The 27,219-nt window shown below is 41.1% G+C and overlaps 1 protein-coding gene across 1 annotated transcript; it reads left to right on the forward strand.

The window, feature by feature from the left end:
* Positions 1–21,117: 21,117 nt before the first annotated feature.
* RGS1 (regulator of G protein signaling 1) lies at positions 21,118–24,345 on the forward strand. Its single transcript, XM_006276532.3, has 5 exons — positions 21,118–21,326; positions 21,763–21,846; positions 22,365–22,426; positions 22,535–22,698; positions 23,488–24,345. Exons 1-5 carry the CDS (start codon positions 21,226–21,228, stop codon positions 23,671–23,673), a joined length of 597 nt encoding a protein of 198 aa, XP_006276594.1. The 5' UTR covers positions 21,118–21,225; the 3' UTR covers positions 23,674–24,345.
* Positions 24,346–27,219: the final 2,874 nt, after the last annotated feature.

A 27,219-nucleotide genomic window follows, 5' to 3' on the forward strand; every position in this document is an offset into this window, starting at 1 on the left:
TGAAAACTTTTAAGTGGTTCATGAAAAAATATCTCCCTACAATGCCTAATTGTCTGATGATCAAATCATTCACCTGAGATGTGAAACACCAAGCTTCAAGTCCCTGTCTAGCCTGATTCAGACCAGGGATTTGAACCTGTCTTCCACATCACAGATGAGTACCCCAACAATCAGGCTATTAGCTATTTTAGAATGGGGCTCCCTCTCAACCAGAAATTCCATTCTGGATCTGCAAAAAGTTACCCAAAGTTCCATCAAAAATGGTTACTGGGGGGAAAAAAAAACATGATTTTGATTAACCAACATTTTTTCCAATAAAAAATAAAACATTTGGTTTAAAAATTCCCAACAAGCATCCATTTGCTTTATGGACAGACATTCTAATTCTGGTTCTAGCTGTGGTACTTACTTTTTCTAGCCTAAAATTATCTGCTTTACTGGTCCCACTTAATACGTGGAGACAGTAGTTCCTATTGCAGGAGAAAGCTCTTGACAGTTAGCAAGTTAATATTATGAAGCACTCTTCATCAGAGGTTAGATTCTCTCGGACATCTATAGCGTGCCAAATATTTTGTAAACACCTGTGGCTGCACCACACAGGCCCTAACAGAAGCAGCTGGGCTCATTCTTTTAGTAGGAGAATGGGGATGTGAAAGAGAGGATTACATAAGCACACACACCATGCAAAACAAATGTAGACAGATGGAATAGATGCCTAAGAAGCATCTGACTGATCTTCCCTCAGCTTCTGAAAACATCATTGTACATACCAGCTGGATAATGGGGGTAAGCAGAAATGTAATGATGGGTGGGTCAGTGGGGCACAAGCCCCAGAAGCTGCCTAAAGTGTAGGGAGGTGACCAAAATAGAGCGGAAGGGTGTGCCTCATGCTCCCATCCCCGCCTACATCCCCCACACCCTGAACCTTCCCTGAAGCAGTTCTAGGTTTGGTTCCAGCAGTGGGGAAGACAAAGCAGTGACAGCAGCACATTGTGCAGGAGCACTGGGTGGAGGTATGCTGCTTCTAGCTGCTCGATACACATGTTGGTGGCAAAAGAAGTGACATCTCCACAGTGCTGTAGCAAGGGGGAGGGGGGTGGAGCATAGGGTTGCCAACCCTCCTGGATTGGGCGGAAGACTACTGGGCATCAGCATCAATCTCCTGGTGACTATTGAAAGCAATCTGGGAGATTGATATTGTGAATGGGTTGAACAGTACAATTAATGACTAGAACTGCACCGATGCATCAATCCCCTATTGGATTGGCACTGATATAAGGAAAAGTGACAGTATCAGCAATAGGCTTTTATTTGGCTGATGTGGCCAGTAATGTCTCCAATAAATGCCTCATGCTTGCACACAGCTTCAGCACAGCACACAGGCAGCCAAGAGCACAGCTAAGAAGCATGAAGAGCAGCCAAGTTTGGCTGCTAAATCTGTTGTGAAGGAAGGTGCATGGTGGGGGGGGGGAGGCAGATCAAGATCCCAATGGTGAGGGAGGGAATGGGGCTGGGGCTGGGGCTGGGGCTGCACAGCTTGGGCAGGATGTGGGATGGAGCCATGAGTGGCTTGTCCAGGGGGTGCAAAGAGGAGATGGTGGTTCCCGCCACTGCACACACCCCAGGAGGACATGGGGGAGTGTGTCCCCAGACCTGCACATGGAGTGAGGGTGGACTGCCTGCTGCAAGCAGGAGCCAGAGGTGGTGCCAGGCTATTCCCAGTGGGGGTTTTGCACCGAACTGCACTCAGGGCAGGTGGCAACACTGGGAGGAGGGCTATGGGGTACTATAGTAAATTTTGGTGGCTTCAGCCCCGCACCATAGCCTCCTTCCCAGTGCTGCCACCGCCTGCTCCAAGTGCAGCCCAGCCCCCTGCCAGGAAGAGCTCTGCACTGCCCCAGCTCCAGACCACAGTAGCATCCCACCCTCACCCCACGTGCAGATCTGGGGGGCACGTGCCCCCCCTCCCCCCACCCTCCTGGGCTGCACATAGGGGCAGAAGCCAACAGCCCCCTGCCCCCCTCCTGCTGCATCCCCTGGATGAGCCACTCATGTCTCCATCTAGTGTTCCACCCCAGCTGTGCAGTGCCTGCCCCTGCCCCAATCTCAGCCCAACTCCCTCCCTCACCACAGGGGACCTCAATCTGCCATCCCCCCATGCCCCACCCCCCACAACAGACTTACCAGCCAGACGCTTCTGTCCAAGCTTCCCGGCTGCATATTGGCAATCTGATTGGTATTAGCCAATATGACTTGTTAAGTATCAGCCATCAGTATTGGCCCCAAAAAATCTCTTAAGGGGGAACCTTATTAATGACATTACATCACGTTGGGGGGAAAAGTCTCCCGGAATAGCTTCAGTCAGAGTTGGCAACCCTAGGTGAGCAGGGAGACCACCCTGGGTGCCAAAGCAAAGGGGCACCAACAGGGGCACGAACAGCTCATTTCAGGGGATACAGGGACAGGGGAAAGGTGGCTCCCACCACTGCATGCACTCCCAGGCAAGCATGGTGGGGGGTGTCCCCCAGACCTGTGCACATGACACGGGTGGGCTGCTGCTGTGGGCTTTGCCCCAGGCACCAAACTTCATTGCTACAGCACTGCATCTCCCCCAGCAGAAGTGAACTTCTGGAGTTGTTCCTATGCCATGCTCTCCACACTGCTCATCCCAATGCTGGAGCTGGAACATGGAAGGTGCATGATGTGGGCACATGCAGCACATGTGGAAATGCAGTACTAGCCAATCATGCCTCCGGTGGAGAGGAGTTAGTTCTGTTTTCAGAGAAAAGAGACCAAATGTTGCACAGATTCACTCAGAAATTCTATTTTTTAAAATGTACCCCTTCTGCCAACCCCTGTGAATAGAAATTGGAAGTTCAAGTTCTGTAGCTCACTCAAGCTCATCACCACTAAATACTCTACCACTTAATTTTGACATGTGTGTCTCATTTGTGACAATAAAAATAGGAATTATTTATGTGAACATCTCATAGCTATGATTTTAACTCATGAACAAATATGTCTGCATAGTTTGGAATTTCTGTGCTACTCTTAAAGCTACCACATTCATCATTTACTGAACCACTATGGTTATAAAACAAAATAAAACGCCCAAGAAAATGTACGTGAGAAATTATTTTAAGACTGATTCATTTTAGGTGCATTGATTCATTTTAGGGGCTTTCTCTAAAAGTTTCACAAGTCCTGTATGTTGTCTTACATTCTCCAATACCTCTCTAGAAGGTCTGGAAAGCAATAAACACTTTATTTGTATGGAATGCGTGTAGGAACATTAAGAACTTCTGAACCAAATTCAGTAGAAAGTGTTGCCCTGTGGGGTCAGGCCAACTCTCAGGATCTCAATATTGTGCTGTTAGACAGGAGGGTGTGACAACTGCACATATACAAACACACAAATCAATTAGGTGCATACGCACACGTGCACTATCAACTCAGGCACATACACACCCAAACCAGCCTAGGCACATGCATACCTATCACCAATTCAAGCACATACACTATACACCCCAGAAATTAGACAAAGATCACTAATTCATATATCATGCACACAGTGACATGTAGATATACATACATATATACACACAAGTAAGTTCCTAACTTGAATGGTACGGCATGTATGTGTGTGCTTGGGGTACCTGGGACACTTGGGGGAAGGTTCAGGTGAGAAAGAGAGAGTTAAAGTGTAGGGAGTGAAAGTTGCCAGAACCAGGATTAGAACCAATGGACTAGAGAGAAGCTGGCTAAGGAACTGAGGCTTGGATTTACTTAAGATCAAGTGGCCGCAGGGTTACTCAAGGTCACTGGTGCAAGGGAAAAAAGTCTGGTGGCAAAGAGGAGACAACCAGGAAAGAGAGAGACAGAGACAGAAACCTGGGAGCTTGGGGCTAGAAACTGAGGCAGACAGCTGAGATATTGGGGGGGAGGCAGATAAGTGGTGGCAAGGAGGAGACAGCCAGGAAAGAAACTGAGGCAGAAACCTGGCTGCTCAGGGGAAAAGGCAGTGGGCATAAGACAGTCAAAGACAGGGGGTTTGCAGGCAGAGAGGAGCTCAGGACAGGTGTTGGAGGTGCTAGTGAGCCAGAAGCAGGAGAGGGAGAAATGAGAAAGAAGTTAGAGGGTTGAGGTGCAGAGACTGGAGCAGGGCCAGAATGGTAGTAAAACAAAACCCAACTCAGGGGTCCAAATAACACTTTCATTAAAGAGACAACACATTACACAGCCCCATGAAGTTATTGGTTCATACACACACACAATGGCAGTGGGAAAAAGACTCAGCGGAAGGGTTGGAGTCCAGGTAGGGAAGAGAAGCAGAGTCCAAGCCCTTGTTGAAGAGGGGGTGGGGGGTGATAGCTACCTATCCAGGCTAGAAAGGGGTCCTTGTCCAGTAGGTGTTGTACAGAGGGGGGTCACCGGCAGGGTCTCTGGGTGGATAGGTGGTGTGGCGTGGTGCTGTTCCAGATGGAAAGGGCGTCCCAAGGAGTCAGTCTTCACTACCCCTTTTATGTGGCAGACTACCTCTGATCTCCTCTGTGGAGGGCCTGTCCAGGCAATGTTAGTCCTGTTCCATGGGGTTCCAGGTGTTCTTGCTGAGCATGTGCAGCCTTGGCACAATGGTGGGTTGCATCATCTTTTGTTTCTTGAATGCTGAGGGTGGTTCCAAGGGCTGGGTCATTGGTCCAGGTATTGGTGTTGATGGTTCGGTCATTCTGAGGGAGCTATTTTTAGACCTACTGCCATTGTCTCTCAAGCACCCTCATTCATCCCCATTCATTCAGGAACCAAGTTACATAGGAGGGGTAGGTCTGAGTTATAGGTTACGACATCAGGGGACATAAGATGGAAAATTGGCATGCTTTATGCTAACTTACATATCTAGGCCTAAATCATATAGTACCAGTAAAACAGTAATATAGACCAGTAAAAATCAATGTAAACATAATAATTATATAATATAAAGAAGGAGAAAAAGCCAAAACAAATACAACTTGCTACCAAAATAAAATGCTGAAGCTTATCCTATGTCTTAGCTTACTTATACTTATCTATAGGGAATAGAGAGGGAAAGAAAAAGTCAGAAATGGTTGGGGAAGGGGAGGAAATGCATTTTTAAATAAAAACAAAAAAATAAAAACTGGGGGTTTTGCTACAAAAGGAAATGTAATTCTTTAGAGCTTGCTCCTGTCCTGTTAATATCAGTGGTAAGATCTCCCTTGATCTGGGATGAAAGAGACACTAGAATGAACAGAATAAAGTTTTCCTTAGAAGGAAGTTGACTCTATTCTTTTACTTGTGTTCTTTATTATTGTAATTTTCTCCTCCTTTCCTGCTTGTTTGCCTCAGTCATCTATTACTGTCATTAGGATTTTTAACTATTTGAGCAGTGTCACTGCTTTTCCAGTGCCTGACACTATGTGGCCCTGACTAGCATGGTCTTCCGTTGCCACCAAAATTGTTAAAGAATAAGCACGCACATTTACACAAGATATTTACTGTACAGTTAACATCTCAACGTCTACATGTATGCCCCTATTAGGCTAGAATAAACTCATTTTTGACTCCACAGCAGTGCACATGTTGATGCTTCTCTGGCTAGCTGGGACACAAGAGTGCTTCAGTGGGGCTGCCTACTGGCTAGTCCCATGCTGAAACATTGTGTCCCAGCCAACCCTTCTGCAGCTTGTTGAGCCAGGCTGCCATGTTGAGCCCTCTGGCTGCCCTGCCATCCAGAGCTGCTCTGATCCAATTCAACATGCTGCCATCCTGGGCACACATTTAAATGGCAATAAACTCTGGAATTTATTGCTCCAGAGTTTATTGCTCCCAGGCACACATCAAATGGCACATCTGGGAGCAGTAAACTCAGTAGCTCTTGCTTTCTCACTGGGCGCATCTGTACATGCAATTACTGTGAAGCAGTAAACTCCAGTGTTTATTGCTCCCAGCCATGCTGTTTGACATGTGCCTGGGAGCAATAAACTCCGGAGCAATAAACACTAAAGTTTACTGCTTCACATTAATTGCATGTATAGACGCACCTAGTGAGAAAGGAAGAGCTACTAAGTATATGGCAAAGTATAAATATTAAATGCAGGTGCAATCTAATTAATTGTTCTTCCATTTCTTTCTTTCAAATGTGTTTTTCAGCCTTTGCATCATTTTATCTTTCAGCCATGTAAGAAAAGTGCACTATGGGGATTTACAGTTTTTTGTATCTTCTAAGAAGAAAGCCTTGAAGCTCAGCTCTTAAGAATTCCTGTTCTTGGTTTTGATATACCCTTGGTTTACTTTGAGCTCATAAGTGAGAAAAGGGTATAAAGAACGGAAAGAGGTGTGATCATAAGCTAGTGAAAGCAAAAAAAAAAATCATTCACGGAAATCATTCACTGACGAGTAGACTGCACAGAAAAAACACATGCTCATTTCAAGAAGAGCCACCTGTCAGTATACCAGAGAAACAACATTTTAAAGCAATAATATATTGAGGGAGTCTGCTAATATTTTGAGGTCAGATCAAACTTTGGGGTCTGTGCTAATATTTCTACTGTTGTTTTGCTTTATGACTAGAAACCTCATGCTGCCTTGTGCTTTGTTATATCACAGTTCCCTAATATTTATGAAGTTCCATAGCAACACACGTAATGAGACTAAACCAGATGACAAGCGAGAATCCCACTAGTTACTCAGTGAACACAAGAGGAACATAAAGGGAAGGGGATGACTTTTAAACACGTATGTCACTACGCCAACAAAGAAAAGCACGCTTTAAAAAAAAAAAAAAAAAGAAAGGAAGAAAAGAAAAAGACCTACAAACTGTATACAGATCATACCCTGGATGTTTAATGCTTTTTGCATGCGTCATTTGATCTCTCTCAATTATAATTTAACTTTATAGCATTTGGAGTTCTGGTTGGCATGAATGATACTGTATGCAAATGAGAAGGTATTGCATGTTCAAGGCCTATACTCCCAACTTTTTATCCACAAATACTAATTTTGGCTTCGAAAGGTGCGTGGTTATAGCAACACAGGTCCCCAATCTACAGAAGCAGCATATGCCTCTTTTAGCTTCTCAGAAAAGCAAGGCTAGATACAACACTACCTCCAATTCTTGTTACTGAAATACACTATCAAAATCTCTGTTCCCCAAAGTAATGTTACTCATTCTCAGCCTGTTGCTGGAAACTACCTTCTTCAGTGCTTTTTCAAAATACTTGGAAAATGGTTCGTTCAGAAAGAACCTTACCATGCACATTTAAAGAGAAATCCTAAGTTAAAATACAAACAGCATGAGACAGCCCTTTTTTGAGAACTGATACAGGAAACCAATAGAACAGAAAAACCCCTATTATTTTTATATCAATATCATGAAAATTTAATCATAAAGTATTTGATCATGTTTAGTTCTCTGTGCTGCACAAATGAGACCTACTATTTGTATTTAGTCCAAAATCTTAGGTTCATTATTTCATTTAAAGGATTATCTTTATTTAATTTTTCATTTTATTTTCAGCTTCTGACCCTTATAGAATATCTGAAATGGCCATTGCTCACATCCTAACATAAAAATAAAAGTATCATTTATTTTTTTGAATGCATTTTCTCCTCTAGAACCAGAGGAAGGAAGTGGTAAATTCAAAAGAAAACCTGCATTCAGACTGCGGAAATGCTTCAGTTTTGTTTTGAAATTTCCCTAGCCTGGAAGTCAGTTATTGCTTCTATACTATATCTACTTCTAAACTTAAACACTTAGGCCCAGATTCTCAGCCAGATTAAATCAGAACAGTTCCAGTGACTTCAGTTCAAAATGCATTACTCCCAGTCTAGTTAGTTTGTTTTTCAAAAAAATTAAAGTTAGAAACTATACTCAGGGTTTCAGAAGAAATTATAGATGGAATGGAACAAATGTTTAGGCTTCATGGCATTAGTAAGTCAGTAAAGAGAATTGAGCCAATCATGTGAATGCGAATAAACTAAGTCATGCCTAAAAATCCAAGTTCTCTCATTTTATTTCCAACAGTGATTTTCACAAAGCTCATCTCATCAGATCCTAAATACAAGGGAATGATTACATATATAACAGTACTTAATATGTGTATTACATTCTTAGATCTTGTTCTTCAGTGTTTGGCTTTAATGCCACTACTAGGGCTGAGGCTTCTCTTTGCTTTTGACTACAATACATTTCAAACAAACGGTCTACAAGTTAAAGAAAACAACCTAAGATTAATGAAAATCAAGAGTAAGCTATGTTAGCTGGAGGACTTGGATCTACCAAGGCTATTTTAAGTAGCTTCAGTAATAAACCACATTTACGGAGCTAAAAATAGTCCCTGAGACTTGATTAATCCAGGGACCATTGTTTCAACAGATCTGCTTCAAAACAGCCTGAGATTATTGCATAACATGTAAGGCAGAGGGGGGGATAAAGGATAATCTCTTAGACAGAGGAATTTAAAGAAACACTGAAGATATCGTATATTTGTTTTCTGTATTTAAAATTCTACTGTAATTATATGCCCTAATGACCTCTCTCTCAGAAGGGAGGCTGAAGATGTTAAGAATTTTTTTTTTTTTAAAGAAAGAAAAAAAAGAAAACCATTTTCACGGTCACAGGCTGTGATGGGTTGAGAAACTGGTAATTGCAATGCCTGTGTTTAAAGTATGTGTATCATAATATTTCTATTCTTATCAATCCAATGCTACACACACCAAATAATTACAAACTCCCCCATAATGACTGAAAAACTATGATGTGGCTTTGAATAGCAAAGGCCTGAGGTTCCATTACCTTTCACTTTAGAAAAGTCATTTGCAATGGAGGAAAGTGGGTGCAAATTAATGCCATGTCACAATAATGGTGTCATTTTGCAATCGCTCTGCATGGATATAAATGCTTAGTCACCCAAAGATGCAGATAAGAACATCAATAAATGCAACTAGAATTATATGCATATTAGGTACCTAACTCCTGCTGAAATAAAGACTATATAAGAAAAAAGGCACCTGAAAATTTCTGATTGTTCAAACCTATGATCCAACAAGCTAGCCAGCTATCCTCAATGGCACCATACTCATTTTTAAATCATACCTGAAATGTAGGTACTGCAGCATAGACTGGTCCAGAATGTGAGGCATCAAACAGCAAGCTAAAAATGTCCCTTATAAATGGTTTGTATTTAAGTTATAAAAATCTTCTCCCCGTCTCCCTGTGAGATAATGTAGACTGTAGCTGTGGTCTCCCGACTCTCCTTCTCTAAAAAAACACAAGTGCTTGGAACTGCTTATAACAGAGAAGTGCCCAGACTTCCCAGGAAAGCAGCACCAAACTCTACAAAAAGTTTGCTGACAGCTAGTCTTCTTATTATGCTAGATGCTTCCAACCCCCAGTAACCCTGTAATGAAGGAGGCTAGGTGAGCTGGATTCTAGCCTACAGTTCCATTGGGAAGCACTTTGGAGGGTTCAGCGTGAGCAGGCTTTACTGCAAACAATATTTTTAAACAAGAACACTGCGTGCCTCCCGAAGCTGGGGGGACACAGTGACCACCTGACGGTGGTGGTGACAGTGGTGAGGGGGGAGCTTCTACAGGCGTCCGCAGTGGTGTCAGCAGCAATGGGGGTGGCAAGCACTAACCAGCGATCAGCGACCAACTGCAGACTCCGCCAGCAGCATCAGCAGTGACCAGCAGCAAGCACCCACAGATGCCACTCATGGTGTCGGCGGCAAGGGGTGGGTGGCGAGCAGCAACCGCCTGCAGACACCGCCAACAGCTTTGGCGGCAGCCAATCTCAGGGCATGCATGTTCATCCCCTATGTGTCACCAATGTTTTTAAAAAGTTCCCCAAGTAAGACTTCTAGATGGCCTTTTCACCTTAGGCCCAACAGAAAGGCACAGAGACTGCCTCTCGATTGGTTCCCCATGACTTAATGTTTCATTGGATTGGCTGACTGTTGTTCCCAAGTTAAGACTATAGGATACCTATACACATGCTCGGGGGTGGGGAGGGGTGTTTTAATTAGAGCAGTTCCTGGACAGGTGCTCTGATTAAAATGAAGCCAACAGGCTGCTAGTTTGTTAGCCCAGCAACAAAGTCACATGAAAATGTTTGAGATTCTGCAGCAAGTTCTATGCTAGCATGACTCAAATGAGCTCAATACTTCAGTCCTATTTTTCCTATTTAGAAATGTAGAAGTGTCTGTTACATCTTACTGCTTAATATCACACCAGGAATAAAGTATTGATTCTGTGCAAGCACATTTGTATGTGTAGAAAATGTGAACTAGATAAGCAGAAATCCTGCCTATCTAGTGCATAATGAACATGTATCCTGCACTGCAAAACACCAGACACAGGAAGTAGTACCATCAGCACTCAGAAGACAAGAGTACTGTATTTTTTTAATCTAGGTGTCACTCATGTAGCTGAGAACTAAAAATCCCCCTGATTTCACAGAAAACAGTTATTTCGTATGGAAAGCCCCAGAATGCAAGGGAGCTGACTTCTGATAAATAGTACCAACTTTTTATACTGCAAATAAGAAATGGTCATTCTTCATGAGAAAGAAGGAGAATAAAAGGGGTTGTATGTTTCTTAAAGTAAATGAGGTGTGTTATAATAAGACTAGAAAATACGATTCTATAATAATTTATTCTGGCAGATCTTCCAGCATAAACAAGTGTTAATGCTAAACGACATCCATCATAGATATCCTTTCATGTTCCACTGTATATCATAAAAATAAGAAATATCACAAACAGCTTTTATAAGATGTCAGAGAGTAACAATTTTATAACAACTGTGCTTATTGCTACCTTTTAATCATGCAGCTACCTACCACTCACAAGCAGTAGTGAATGGTGACTCACAACCACCACAAGGCAGACAAACAGAAAAATTTAGAGATATACCCAAGGTCACAGCAGTCTATATTTCCACACTTAGAGAAGCGGTAAGACAAAACAACAGTTTGCCATCTCCTTTTGCAGTTTTTCATGGGGGCAGTGCTTGGATCACGTGGTCTACTGAAAGGAAGAATATTTTACCCCGATGCCCTCTCCCTCTATACTGGATCTAAGCACCAGCAACAAATCTCAGATAGCTTCCCTTCTGAGAGTTTCTCTACAGATGGAAGTTTTATAACACAGATGGGGAAACAGTAGCTTTAAGTTTAATTATCTTTCCCAGAAGGAGTAAGGATATTTATTCATTTCTCCAACATGGACCCTGACTCTTTTGAGTACTCTTTTTAGGGATTGATGACATGGAATTGGATTATCTTCCTTATGCTTGAGACACTGGTTGAACTGCATCCAGACACCCCCTTTTTAACAGGCACTGTCATGAAGTAGCTTTGCTCCAAACAGCCTAAGTGGAATGCTAAGAGCAGGACCCAGCAAAACCCTTGTCATCTGTCTTCTGATTCAGAGATCATGGGATGGAAAATGCATTACCCTGAAAAATCTTAATTACTAAAATGTTGAATCATGGCCTGTATGCCATTTACAGGCAAGATAGAACAAAACACACCAGAACCTTCCCTCCCCTCCGTCCCCCAACAAATAATAAAGGATAGTTCATTTACATTTTGGTCATTTGGATAAGAGATAATATTTTTAAAGAATAATTAAAACCTAATAAAACTAAGATTTTCAGAAGCTCTCAATATTGGTTAGCTATGCTCTCAGAAATTAATATCAGAGTTAGGCCAAAAAGAACTCCTATACTGATCAATATTTCAACTTGACAACATATGTCTAAGAAAATTATTTATTATTCTACATTAGTCCACTGGTGTACCATATATGCTTAAATGGGGTTATATATAAAAAACTTATATAGGGCTTATTAGTTACCATCAGTTCTGATTATGCCATTCTTTGTAAGTCTGGGTTGATTTCAAAATATGCACATTTCCAGGAAAACCTAAAAAAAAGTCATGTAACCTGGGTATACTGGAGTGTGTACCCCGCTTTCCAATAGAAGGGGATGATTAGCAGGGCATACATGCTGGAGATGGAAACTGGAGCTTGTTCGCAGCTTCCCCTTCTCCAGTGTCTCTATAGAGGAAGACCAGGACACAGTATCTTATACGTGGTTTATTCAGATGCAGACTAAAAGGGGAGGGAATAGAATAAACTGGATGGGTGATAAAGCTAAAGATTTACATATAATACATTCTAGTCAACAAATAACAGAACAAGTAAGTATAGCAGTCCCCAAGACCCACAAGAGAAGCCTCACCCACAGATCCTCAGAGGGTAAGTATGTCTCAGCAATTGATGGGTTAGCACTCCCAAAATGTAAAGCACAAGAAACAGTTAAACTCTCTAGAATAGAAAACACAACAAGCAATTAATAAACTCTCCAAAATATAAGACGCAGCAAGCAATCAATAAAACACTTCAAAAAGTAAGGCGTGGTAATCTCAAATACCCACCTCCTCTAGAGGAGTCTCTCTCTCTCTCTCTCTAGCCTAAACCCCCTCTGACGGGGCTATCCTCTCTGTCCCTCCCTGGTGGGAACCCACTTGCCCAAGAACTCATGCTTTCCAGCAAGTAGAGATCCAGCAAGGGGTCCCGGTGTTTCATCCCCAGCTAGGCAAGCAGCTCCTGCAGCAGGTGCTCTGTCTCAGTCCCCATGTGGGGTGTGTGGCTTGTTCATACACCCAGATGGCTCGGCCTTTCAGCTGGTTGTGGCCCTGGACTGCCTCATGCATGCCCAGGGCTGGGGCTCCAGTACAGGCCTACCGCGCTGCGGAGCCTGCGGGTAACAGGGCCCAAACTGCCCCCTGCCCACTCCAAGGGCCCTCGGTCTGACGATGACTCACTGTGCAGCAGCATCTGCACTGGTGGGTGCTAGCCTCATGCCGGGGTTGGAGACCTGAGCTGCCTCCAGCAGCTCCCAAGGTCCTGGTCCCTCTCAGACCCTCCAAGCAGCGACACCTGCACCATCTGGCCTCATGCTGGGGTTGGAGAGCCGAGCTGCCTTGAGCACCTCCCAAGGTCCTTGTCCCTCGCAGACCCTCCATGCAGCAATGCCTGCACCAGCTCGTTGGTCTCTCTCGTAGTGAGGGGTTGGGAACGTGGCCACCTGCTGCTTCCGTCCAATGGCAGAGACTTCAGGCTCTTCAGGGCTCTTCCCCAGCTCTCTCTCAGCCCCAGCTTCTTCTTTCTTCTCTGTCCCTCATTGTCTCCCCCGCATGCTGTGCACACAGCTCCCTATATACCCTTTTGGGCCTCTGCCCCAAGATTGAGGACTGGCCAATCATGGGGGGAAATGGAGTGCAGTGTTCAATTAGGTCTGCTCCTCACCTTCCCCCGATGTAGGGGCAAGGTAGACTTTTCCTGAGGCTCCTTCCCTGCTGGTCTCTGATTGGTGGGTTTGACCTACTAATGGCTTTGGCAATTCTCTAAGCCCAAGGAACCAGGCAAAGGTAGGCAAGCCCGCCACAGTCAAAGTAAGAGAGATATTTTATTTAGAAAGCCTGAATTTAAAAGAAATCATCTCCCTTGTAGATTTGTAAAATGCATTAAATAGCTTGAATGCAAAAAGGTTGTATTTCCATAGTAATACCGTAAGACCCCAGCTGTATAAATGATTAAGCACATGAGCACATTACTCCAGTGGTCCAGAGTCAGTGCGCTGGCTTTCAACAGTTTTCTGGGCACAATTCAAGATGCTGGTTTTGACCTATAAGGCCTTAAATGGTCTGGACACTACAGTGCTAAGGGATTGCCTTCTTTTTGTTCCATCTCAATCCTTAAGGTCAGCCAAGAGCTAGTTCCTGCAAGTACCAGCTGTGTGCCAAGTTAATTTGGCAAAAGCTCATGGAAGGTCATTCTCAGTAGTTGCTTCTCCAACTCTGGAACTCCCTCCCTTTTGTGCCCTGCCCAAGCCTGAGTTTGGACTTCTTCCAAAATCAATATAAGATCTCTTTATTTGGGAAGGCATTTAGCAAGCAATGTTAAGCTTGGGTATTGTTTGGAAAGTTCATTTTACTATATACTACCTTATCTTAATATGTTTGTTTTTTTAATAAGTTATTTTCTCTTTTATTGTAAATCACCCTGAGCCTTTTTTGGAGAGGGTGGCCTATAACTCAAATAAATAAATGAGTAAAATTACTCATATGAATACCCCACTCAATTCATTCATACCACCTGTATGATAGTCATATTCACAAAATTGGGCCAAGATTTCAGCTTGAGGTCCAACAGGTATGACCAGAGTTCTACAGAGAGAAAATACTGGACTCGATTAAGCCAGTGGAAAAATGTGATTTTAATGGGATCAGGATTCTATTCCAGAAGTCATTTATACATTCCAAAGAAAAAAAAAGGAGGCAAGAATTACAAAACTAAATGTGAATGGCATTGTGGGCATAATAGCCAGACTACATGTCCATAATACCCAGACTACATGATACCTGTTTTGTATCAGGTTCAACAACCTAGTTACTCTTTATGCTCCAAAATATTTGCTATAAAATATTTAATGTTGGGGGGAAATGCACCAAAAAAAAAAAAAAAGAAAGAGAAAGAGAAACAAGAAAACAAGCAAACAAAAAAAAACAAACCCGACCTCTAACATTTTTTAATGAATTCAATTTCCTTCCAAATAGAAACTAGTTTCAATTTCCTTGAAGCAAGTCACTTAACGGAAGGATCGCTCTACATCTTCTATCTTCAGGTCATGTAGAAGACAGCAACATTTCAAAGAAATCACTTGTTTTCACAGCTAGGTTGGAGCTCTGCTCTCATGATCAAGAAGAAGATATTCACCAACAGAGGGCCTTTTAGGGCATGAGAGAATAAAATACTCCACCCCAGAAAATTTGTTCCCACGTGCCTATTTGGTTCAGATGCCTCATAACAGCATGAGTAGAATAAAGGATGCATCTACCATTAAGAAACTGGAGTAAACTAAACAGGCGTTAAGGCAAGGCAATCTGAAGGGCGTCTTTACACATACTCCAGGGTAGGAGAGAGGAGACATTTTAATTAGAGAAGCTCTCAGGAACCGCTCTAAACCAAAATGCCCACAGTCTCTTGTGTATTCAGCATCCTGAGCTTCAAAATAGTGGCAGCAGCCTTTAACTAAAGCTTGTTTGACAAGCTTTAGTTAAAGCGCCCCATCACCATTTTGAAACGCAGGAATGCTGAATAATTAAAACAGGTCAGAGCAGACATAGGGCACATGTATTCAGCATCCCCACATTTAGTGCTTTAGCAAGAACATAAGGAAGCAGAGGAAAGAAAACACAAAGACAGAAGCAAATAGCATGTAAAAGTTCATGGGATTTTTCTTTTCTCTTCAGTTTAATTAAAAACTTGCTCACTTTGTAATCCTGAATTACTCTCTCTCTCTCAAATGTGTGCACGCATGCACGCACGCAAGCACGCACAAATTCTACAAGGTTCTTCCTATAAGAAATTGCCTTTACTCAGTAGCACTTCTGATGCAGTTAGAATTATAAAGCATATTTGACATTTGAATCTCCTCTAGTGTTTGAAAATTGCTTCTACTAAAATTTAGAATTAGATGTGTTATTCACCGCATGCCCACAGGAGATTTTGAAATGTTTTGTAAACAATAAAGGCAAATTATGGCATGACTGACAGCCTGTTACACTGGCTGCAAACAAATTATCCTTTGTTGTCATGCTGTACAGGGATAATGCCAATCATTATGAAAGAGTTCTCCCTCCTTAATCAAATTGTGGACAGGATTATTAGTACTATTATTTGGACAAACCTTTCAAAGCTGTCATGAAATTAATAGTTCAGCTTCCAAAATATTAACTACCGTGCACTGTTATGGTGATCATGAAGAAAGAACCACACAATAGCTTAATTACCCATCAAATAATCATTACAAACAATAATTAACAGTGCAGTACATCAATCTATGAAATAGATAATGGTACTTTGTGGTTGAACTGAGGCATAGAAAAGGGAAGTGCCTGGGCTTCTATCACCTCCCCAATGAACTCATATAATGGCAATAATAAGGAGAGAAATTCTGTAGCAATCCTTTAATACTTATGCTTATTATTCCACATACATGCTGGGTTTGATACCGCCACAGAATGGTTGAAATTCTTTTTTGAGCCTGGGAAATTCACAGGCAGCAAAAGGTACATGATTTGAAGATGAGTGTAAGACTATTTAAAATACATAAATAGTGCCTTATAGTCCACAAATATCAAAAAGGCATACATACTTGCTTAATTAGCAACAGAATTTAAATTCAGGAAAGTCCACATCAAAACTGGCTGACCTTGTCAGGATTTACAAATGTTAAGCTCAGATGAAGTTCCCTCTCATTCTTGCCAAAAATGCCTCCCACCTCCAACATATTACATAATTATTTTCTCCTCTTGTCTCTTTTTCATCATGGTACAGAATTTATCCTTGAAGGAAATTTGTTTCTACACACTTATCTGTACAGTCCTTGCAATGAGGTCACCCACTCTAGGCTTATTCAGTTTCTTTCAACCAAGCTGGGGGTTACCTCCACCTATGCCCACCTCCAGTCCTAGACAGAAGAAGTGATTCACACTCAGAAAAGTGAGATGGAAACACTACACAGGTACAGAAAGGGATGACTTGAGGATGGAGATACTCAGAGGAGGAAAGTGCCTGTTTATTATTGAAAAAAGAATAACCTTCACGAAGATCTGAAGTTCCTAGTGATACTTAGTCTAATACTGAAGAGTTGACATATTAGGATGAGTTTACATGTTACACTTTGATCATGTTAGGGGCACTTAAAACTTGATCAATCACCCGTTCAGGTTCATTAGTGCTAAGTGCCCTCTAGGTATCTTCAGGTGAGGATTATCTTTGAGTTGTGCTACCTACCTCAAGTTAAGTTAACTTCTGGGTGTTCACCTAAAATAAAACCCCCAACTTGTGGTCCTTCATTATCCCAGGATATGCACTGCTCCCAGTTGGACTAGCAATCACTGAGGACTCTATGACCCTGAACTGACACCTGGAAACAACTGGGCAGCAGATGAGAGGGGAGAGAGGTGAAAGGGGTGAAGGCAGGGAAGAGAGGCATGGGAAAGAGGGAGCGGAGGAGCAGGAAGCAAGGAAAAGGGCATGGGGAGAGAGGAAAAAGGGAGTCCCCTCAGAACCCAAAATTGCCTCCCTGACCCCTGAACTGCTCCCTCTACCCCAAGAATATCCACCTGCCACCCTGATCACCCCATCAGCCCATCCACAACCAGATCACCACCCTGCCATCCCAATCAGCCCACAAGTGGCAGAGGCCTGAATGGGAGAATTCCCCCTCCATGTATGCTCCTGAGGCACATACATACCACGTTGTCCCCACACAGCTGGATCCAGCCCCTGCCAAGTCCTGAAGGAGAGGCAGGGGGACAAGGAACTGCTGGGCAGCTATAGGACCCAGAAAGGGTTGTATCAAGTTGCACAGGAATAGGAGGGGTGAGGATGCTATCAGTGCTCTTGGGCTGTTTGGGGTGGCAGAGCAGCAACCTAGGGAGTGAAGGAATAATACAGGGGATGATGTCTGGCAGTGGAATGATTCAGGGCATAGCAGGGTGGTGATTCAATTGGTGCAGGGGGGGCTTCTCCCTTCCTCCCTGGTCTATACTGTGGCTAGAGAGCTGGCAAGCAGGGCAGCCATGGAGCAGACTTGCAGCCCTAGCCATGTACCTGTTTACCAGCCCTCTAATGGCAGGTCTCAGCCATTATTCCCCTCGTATCAGCACTGGTGAGGCCACATCTGGAGTATTGTGTCCAGTTTTGAGCCCCCCAGTACAGAAAGGATGTGGAAAAATTGGAGAGAGTCCAGTGGAGGGCAACAAAAATGGTTGGGGAGTTGGGGTACATGACTTATGAGGACAGACTGAGGGAACTGGACTTATGTAGAGTACAGAAGAGAAGATGGAGAGGGGATTTAATAGAAGCCTTCAACTACCTGAAAGAGGATGAAGCTAAGCTGTTCTCAGTGGTGGCAGATGACAAAACAAGGAGCAACAGTCTCAAGTTGCAGCAAGGGAAGTTTAGGTTAGACATTAGGAAAAACTCACTAGGAGAGTAGTAAAACACTGGAACAAATTACCCAGAGAGGCTGTGGACTCTCCATCCTTGGGAGTTTTTAAAGACCCAGCTAGACAAAGCCTTGGCTGGGATGATCTGGTTGGGGAGTTGGACTAGATGACCTCCTGAGGTACCTTCCAACCCTAATTTTCTATGATTCTATAAGTGTATACACACACATATATGTATACATACACATACATGTGTGTGTACTTTATATATACCTGAAATTTTAGGCAAGGGCCTTTGGTTCTGGCTCTGCCATATTTGATATAGGACCAGAGAAGGTGGCAAAGTCGGTTTATGCAACTCTGTCTTTTCTGTAGTCTGGAGCAGGCTAGGTTAGAAGTATTTGTTTGTGAGATCAGATCAGGTCCCACAGGAACTTAAGACAAACTTCTTTCTAACTTCACAGTGTCAAATCTTTGACTGCCTGTATAGGTACAAATACACTATACACATTGGAAGTTAACTGCTATTAAATCCCAAAGGTGGCATTTGATGCTTACTTTGCATATGGATAACAAAAAGAGAAGGCTTCAAAAAAATGGAGAATCAGGTCACTAATTTAGGGGACCTGAGGTGAATCATTATTTACTGAAAATTAGGCTCTATATTTTTGCTAGGTCCCATGTTGACCTAAATGTTTTGTGAACTACATAATTGTTATATTGCCTCAGAAAATTCAGCCACCTAGTTTAAAGACATGTTTATATCAGCCAACTCTTCTTTTCCTTTTAGTCTTTTGGGGTGAATGAGTTTGAAACCATTTAGTAAATAAGTGTTCATCTGTGGAGCATGAACAGTACCACAGGAAGCATTCAGACAGATATATTTATGTCACTGTTAATGTACAAAGGATTGCTAAGCTCTGGTGGTTAGGTCAGTCTTGACGTAGATTTAATTTTCAAGATAAGTCTTATAGGATGTTGAATCCATGCACTTATATCAGTTATCTAGACACAATTTTCATTCTTACCATATTCTCAATAATACACTGTGGCTGTTTCAGACAAGTCAGTAAATCATCACTTTTACTGTGATCCCAGGAAACCCTGGATAAATTATACAACTCACACAGGGTTAAAACAAACAAATTAAACTTTGCAGAAGTACCGGATATATATAGAAAGGTTCAAAAGACATCTAAGGGCATGATTATGCCACTACCAAGAAAAAGTCCTACCCAATTGCTCTCACTCCACATTCACCATATACTGGAAGAAATAAATGGTCATGATTATTGCAGTGCTGGGTATGTCCAGTGCCACTCTCAGGAACACAGCTGAGACAAAACTTGAGAGCAAAGGCAGATCAAGAGAGGGTGCACTGCTGCACTTGAACCCCATTTTGATTCCTGCTCCACCCAAAGATTCAAACTAAGTACCTGGCAATGGTAGCAGCATTTCTAATCAGGCAGGGCTGAGAGAGTCATCCAACTTCATGGCTCATTGTAACCTATCTGATCCCTTCTAAACTCTTCGTTCTACACAGGTGTTAACAACCCTTTCTTCTTTTTAATGATCTTGATGTTCCACCAATCCAGCTATCACTTGTTTTGCAGTCAGTGGCGATGCGAAGAGGGTGCACAGGGGAGCACATGCACCCCCTGAGAGCACTGGTGCACCCCTTGTCAGGCCACACTCCCTGTTTAGGCGACGGGCAGGTGGGAGCACTGATGCCCACTCTGTGAGCGTTGGCCGGAGAGTGGGGCCACCAGCAAAAGCAGCTGCGCCACTTCCAGAAGTGGACCCCCTGACTCAAGAGGCACCAGTCACCTGTGTTTTCAGTTGTGCTACTGTCTATTAGCTGTTCCTGATAATGAAGCTCCTATTTCACAGCCCTGCAGATTGTTTTTAAATCATTCCCATTAAGTTATATTTGTTTTTGGTTCAATGGTAAACTGGATAATGCAGCCCTAGGCCCCTAGTAAATATTAGTAAAGTTTCTAGTTTATTTTTAACTGGAGAAAAATGTGTATTGTGTTATATATAATGATACACCACACCATCTGCACCTCCCTTTCCAAAACTCTAGATCTGTCCATGCCTGAGAATGTTCCTGCCCATTTGTCAGAAGCAAAGATATATTTTTTTTTGGTAAGTAGTGCACATGGAGTGGGACTGAGTGAGCAGGCCTTGTTTTTGAGTGCTAGGTATAGGATCATCATGGAAGTAATATAGACATGCCCTTAAAATGGGCAGGAATCACCGCAAAAGGATGGAATCCAAACAACTCATTTCTCTTGCTGAAGAATTCTGCCCTTTCCTTTTTATTCACTAAGGCACAAGTGCAAGTATCTTCATATATAAAAATATAAACTCATTAGCAAAACCTACAGATCCCTTGTGTGTGCTATAATGTTTATTTAATCTGAATGTACTCAATGCAGCTTTAAAGTCCTTTCCTCCTACTAAAAGTATCCTTAAACATGTTTCCTGTATACATATTTTAGACCAGGGCTAATCAAAGTGTATTATCAATGTTTCAAACAGTATTCAAGTGTGTGAACTGCAAAGCTTATTGCATGTGGAACTCTAGCATTGACAATATGTCATGTCATTATTCTTGCTATTCTAGTATGCCAATAAAATTCATTATAAAAAAATGGATTATTAGTATCCCTAATATTATGTAGTACAGGTACGTTCTGTAGCATAGCAAATGTACCCTCCCTAGGTGAATGGGAAACATTTGGCACATGTTCAAAGAAAGATCCCCAAATTGCATGCAATAGAAGTATGGCACAATCTAGTTTTTAACATTTAAATGTTAAACACCTCAGACATAGTCAAGAGCACCTGTCAGACATAATCAAGAATTTTTGTGTTTTTTTCATAAAAAAATGTTAAAGCTTTTTTTTTCTTTTTAACCAAACTGATATAATCTCATCCGGTTTAACCTTAGCCACGAGACACTGCTGTTTTCTTTTTTCAAAGATACACGTCACTGTGTGCCGAAAAAAGGGGAACTTCCACAGCTTGTGGTAAGGTTGCATGATAAACAGATCTGTTCCCACCAACGAAAGAAGCTGCTTGCATCAATAAAAAGCGGCGGCACAGTCTGTGAGCTGACATTTGCAACTCTATGGATTATCACTGCAGAAGACAACCCTACACCAATATTAAGCAAAATGCCAGGATTATTTTTTTCCCACAACAACCCAACTGAAATGAAAGAAGCCGAATGCAAGGTCGCAGAAGGCAAAGTCCATAAAAAGAAGCCAAAGGCTTTGTAAGTACATGTGATGTAGTAATCAAATGTATTTGAAGTGAAATTCATATCAGGAACTTGAGGATTTAGAATTAGTGCCATTTCATAGAGTTCACAGGCACAAAGTGTTGAACAACTATAATATTACTACAACAGGACTTGAACTGAAAAGAATCTGGGGGAACAGATTTTTCTCTGTTAAAACAAATTAAAATAGGTTCAGTATAGAATGGAAAGGAAGAGGCTTTATTTGGCAAGGGTCAAACCTCTTAGTGGGAACCTCTTGTTCTTCTGAGAGCTATTACATGTATTAGTAGCCTGGCTGGCATCAACTATCAGAGTGAAAAACTCTAGCTTTAAACATGTACAAGTTCTAAGACTTTCTTTCAGAACATAAATACAACTGTATTTAACCAGAATAATGTATATATTACAAATGTTTGATCATTGATTTCAGTGGTGCTGATCTGAAAAGCTATTTGAAGTCCATGGTCCCACATCCTGAATCTGGCATCAAATCTTCTACCTCCAGAAAAGTTATGTAAGTATTCAGCTCTTGTAACATATATTAATAGTTAACTAAGGCTAAATTACTATATTCTGTCTGTACAAACTACTGTATTAATTTCTATAAATATACTTATTTCAGGGATGTCTATCAAACATACTATTTTACGGGAGCTAATAAATTAAAGCTCCCCAACAAGTTTGTGAGGTAGGGAAATGTTATTATCCCTATTTTAGAGATGGGGAAATAGTAGCACAGGTTGATAAAATGACACTCTCAAGGCTATGGTAAAAGTTAATTAAAAATCTCAGGGTCAAATCTAGGTAAACATGGAGCCTTCCAGTCTTTCATTAACTTACTTGTATAGCTCTGTTTATTATTTGCCTCACTTGAATCTCCAAACAATGCTAGCAATTTTATGCAGAGTCAATTGTGAGTTTTAAGAATAAGCAATTCATGTTCATAGCATTCTGTAATCATTTAAGCCTTCCTAAAAGTACAATACTTTGTTTTTTATATTATATATTTTCCTTTCCTTTTTGTCACCATAGGTTTTCTGCAGAAGAGGTGATGCAATGGTCCCAGTCTTTGGAAAAGCTTCTTGCCAGCCAAAGTAAGTGCATTACTTTATTATTGATACTTTTTTATTATTGAACTATTACTCTTCTGATGTGTCTTAAATATAATGCTAAACCTGACTGTATATTTGTGTTTGCTGTAGGAGGTCAGGGAGTCTTTCGGGAATTTCTGAAGTCAGAGTTCAGTGAAGAGAATATGGAGTTCTGGTTGGCCTGTGAAGAATACAAGAAAACCAAGTCTGATCACTTACATGGCAAAGCGGAGAGGATATATGAGGAGTTTGTTCAGTCAAATGCTGTTAAACAAGTAAGTACAAAGTTAATGTGTACATATTTATATTTGAAATATTATGGGATAGCCATGAAAAAGAACAAACATGTTATTCTAAAACAAATATCCATTTAATTAAATGGAAAGAAAAGGCATTCATGGTTTTGTTAATTTACCTATTATACTTCTGCTTTGTGCTCCAAGCCTACCAAAGTCTCACAAGCACAATTACATAAGGCAGGTCAATGAATGGATAAAATCCTGCTTGGAAAGTGGAGGTGGTAGTAATGATTCATCCGGTGCCACTCTTCCTTTGAACTGATTTGAACTTATGCCAAACAAGATATGAGGGCATCCTGCCTCAAACACCAACTAAGGTGTTGGTGATTTTTAGTCCTTAAAGATCAGAGACCACTTTGGAGTGGGGGGAGAAGGCAGGAAACAAGACAAATGTACTAGCATCAACCTTATTTCAAACTGTATGCTTAACATTCAGCCAAAAAAAGTCCTCTTGTTATTTTACTTAAAGTTATTCTTTACTTCCTCACCTAAACTCTTCTGTTGTGGCTCTTCAACCCCAGGAGCAACTGTGTTACAACAATGAACAGTATTTCTTGTGTGCAGTTAGTGTACCAATTTTATATTTAATAGGTAAAATAAAAAGGCAGCACATATGAAGGCAGACGAATTGTTCTAACTTTAAAAAAAAACCCACTTTGGAGTGAAATCGAAGAGTTTGTTTCAGTAAGATAAAGTAACAAAAAGAAGCAGGAAGCAAGTTAAAAAAAAACAAAAAACACATAACGTTTAATTTTCTCTTTCCAGATTAATATTGATTATCGTACAAGAGAAACAACAGCTAAAAAAGCTCAAGACCCAACCCTCACAAGCTTTGATGAAGCCCAAAAAACCGTCTATGTACTTATGGAGAGGGATTCCTATCCTCGATTCTTGAAATCCAAAGCCTACCTGAGCCTTTTAAACCAGCTTCAGGCCAACACTCTCAAGTGAAGAGTCTGATGAAACAGAGAAATGGTGGTAGACTACTTATGTCACTTAACCTACAGATAGGTCTTCCTACATGGCTGGCTTTCAGTAGGGAGAATGGTAATGCTAGCCTCCGGAATGCTGGGAGGAACACAGAATAGCTCTGCATGCATGAGATTGCTTGATAAAACCCAACGAGGAGGAAGGCACTGAAGCTAGTTTTTATACAAGAATGAGAGAGTAGAATGAGGGACAACCTCCTCCCTAATTGCACTGAACTGAGACAGGAAATATTATTGTTCACATGGTACTGTGATTCTGACCAAAGTATTACAACTCATAGAACTGCCAGTGACTTGGATGAGGCAGGGTAATGTTCTTGTATCTGATAAAGATGGTTACGGAAGGGAAATATATCAACAATGGGAGAAAAAATTTCAGCTGATAATTTTGGTAACTTAAAAAAAAAAAAGCAGCTAAAAACACATCAACAACGATGTCTGGTCTATAAATGTTAACAAATGTGTGTGCAGTAATGGTATTGTATTATGGAAATGTATTATAAGCTTAAAATTTTGAATGGATTTTTATTTAATATGTTAAAAACTAGATTACCTGATACATTGTATTCAACAAGTAGGTATGTAGCATTTCTTCACTCTTTAATTTATCGCAAAGTAAAAACGACTAACAACAGTTACTGTTTCTCTGGTCTTTTTGTTTCATTAATTCAAAGAGAAAGCTTACTAAGTTTTCTCATCAGAATTAAAGCACAGTTATTGTAACATCTGATTTTCTTCTAGTCTACTCATAAATTCCATTCTATATTTATCATTCTCTCAAAACCTACTCATTCAAATATTCTAGATCTTCCTTCTGACCCAATTCTTCATTACAATTATTATATATTAGCTAAACTCCAATTACTACTGAAGGGACATAGAATAAGGTCTAAATTTCTCTCCCATTTTTTGCACATCCACAACCTTATTAAGTCTTTGAGCAACAGTAAAAACTAAGAATAAAAACATCAGAGCAGAATTGCAGAAGAAGCTCCTCTGACTTGTAAAACATACCAGATCATTCATACTTATCAATAATGACAGTAACTGGTGAGATTGACCAGCAGTGCTATTGCTACAGCACCGTGTTTTGGCAGGAGCTGTGTTGACAGAGACTCTCATTTACAATGCTAATATTAAAGTAAAGTAAAGGTCATTTTAAATTGTGCATTAAATTTGCTCTGCAAACAATGCAGTGTTGTGTGGGCAGCATATACCAAAAATGGCAGTGGTGACTAGATGAGAGATTAAGTAAAAGGTCAACCTTTAACCATACTTGAAAATACTAATATCAAAACACAAATAACAATCAAATATGTAGTTCTAAAACCTTGTGATGTCAGATGTTAACATGAAAATAAATAATCTGCTAACAATTAATTTTCTCTATACACCAAGTAAACTCTTGCTTTTCTCCCCTACAATTTCTTTTTATACCTTTCTTTTAGATTTTCCATTTTCCTGAATTATACAATCAGTCCCCAGTCTTAATTCACTATTGCTAATATCAGGGAATGGAAACTGTATTTGTTTTATGCAAAAGGCATCTATACATACTTGCTTTCTGTGGAAAAACAGCTGCATTTATACTTCCACCCTTTGCTGAAGGGCTTCTACTGGAGGACACTAACCTTAATATACAGCTAAAGTTCCTATGGAGTGAACACAAAAGGTACACTTGAAGCTACAGTTCCCTGCCCTCTTTTTAGTCTACCCCCTTTTGGGTTTTATTACTACCTGTATTGATGCACCAGCCAGTGACACAAACAGCCTTGTTGTTCCAGGTGCTGTTGATGTAGAGGAAAAATCTTTCCTTCAAAGACTATCCCCAATAAAGTTACAAGTACAACTGAGAGAATCTTCAGCTGTAAAAATCATGTGTTACCTATTGTGTTAATGATACCCAAAATAAACTAGGTTCCAGCTTCATCTCTCTGCAAACCTAATGCCTAGGGACCTAGCAAATAAAGTCAGTCACATAGATGTGGAAGATTACACAGATTCTCTCTGGGCATGTCTACACATGTAATTAATGTGACTGACTAAATTCTGGTGCAATTTCAGCCAGAGTAAATTAATCCTCATGTCACCATCTACACATGCATGTAAGTGCAGTCATTTACTCCACCGATGGATAGTATCCATCCATGTCTGACAGGACTATCCTATACTGGAGTAAATTAATCTACTGGGCCCTAATTGCAGCACATGTGTAGACAGTGATGCTTTACTGTGCAGTAGACTAAATTACTGTGCAGTAAAGTGCACATGTAGATGCTCCCTCTGGCCACATCCAGATGTGCAGGCAAACACAAACCTCTTTGTGGTGCGACAAACTGTGCACATGGAACATTAAAATGTGCCCCACACTGCAAATTTGCAAATTTCCTGGCAAAAAAAGCACCAGGAAAAAAAGTGCCACAGAGGACACAAACATAGTGTGCACTGGAACAAACAGAGGCTTGCTTCTCCAGTGAGATGCTCTGGTTGCTGGCCAGAGCATTTCTGCTACTCCATTTGTGCCCCTGCTGATCCAACACACCCAGAGCCAGAAGGAGCTGGGCAAGGGCAGTTTGTCCAAAGTGGGGCAGTTTGTCCTGCAACAAAGCATACATGCAGGGGCATGTGCTGAGGCACAAAGTGGCAGCACAAATTTGTGCCACTACTATTTATGCCACTGCATGCTCATGCCCCTGCAAATCTGGATGCAGCCTCTGTGTACAAATAAACATACATTCATTGGGCCACAGTAAAATGTTCCAACAGAAAAGATTTACAGAGAGAGAATAACTCTAAATCTGTTCTAAATCAGACAGAGCAGGGAACTGAACTGCTTCGTTTTGCAAAATATTTCTAAAGGTCTCGATTTTCATTCCATGTTAGATTTTCTTCTTAAAATGAAATTCTTGTTTTCTGCCAATACTAGTTCATATACTGTATTCCAAGTTCTTCATATTACATAAAATAAGGTAAAAAACAATGGCAATAATTCTACTCCAACATCCACTCATGCTGAAGATATTCCAGCTCCCTAAAATGACCTTAGCAACACTGCCATATTCTGCCAAGGATAAACAGTAGAGCAAAAGTAATGGAGAGTGCTCTCTGTCAGGCTGCCATAATCTTAGTATTTTATAGCCGTTGCTATAGCAAAATTATACAAAGCTGGTTGCTTAAACAAGTCTGAGAAGCTGAAGACATTTTAGCATATTTTGGAATTTCATCCTTACTAATCTATTTAATAAAAAACAAATGGCTGTGAGCAACACTTAAGTGGCACAACCTGTACTGCTTATGAACATCATGTTGAATTCTTCTCCAAAACCTGGGAGAAATGTTGAAGTTTGTTGAATTTACCAATGTGCTAGGCATAATGCTTATTATGCAATGAATTCTTTGAAATGCTATATAAATGTAGGTTGTCTAAATTCATTTAAAAAAAAGAGACACAATATGATGGTTCAGAAGATTAAGGACTTGGTTAAGACTGGGTTCAATAAAAGCTTGT

Source organism: Alligator mississippiensis, chromosome 5, assembly GCF_030867095.1.
Source record: "Alligator mississippiensis isolate rAllMis1 chromosome 5, rAllMis1, whole genome shotgun sequence".
Lineage (NCBI taxonomy): Eukaryota > Metazoa > Chordata > Crocodylia > Alligatoridae > Alligator > Alligator mississippiensis.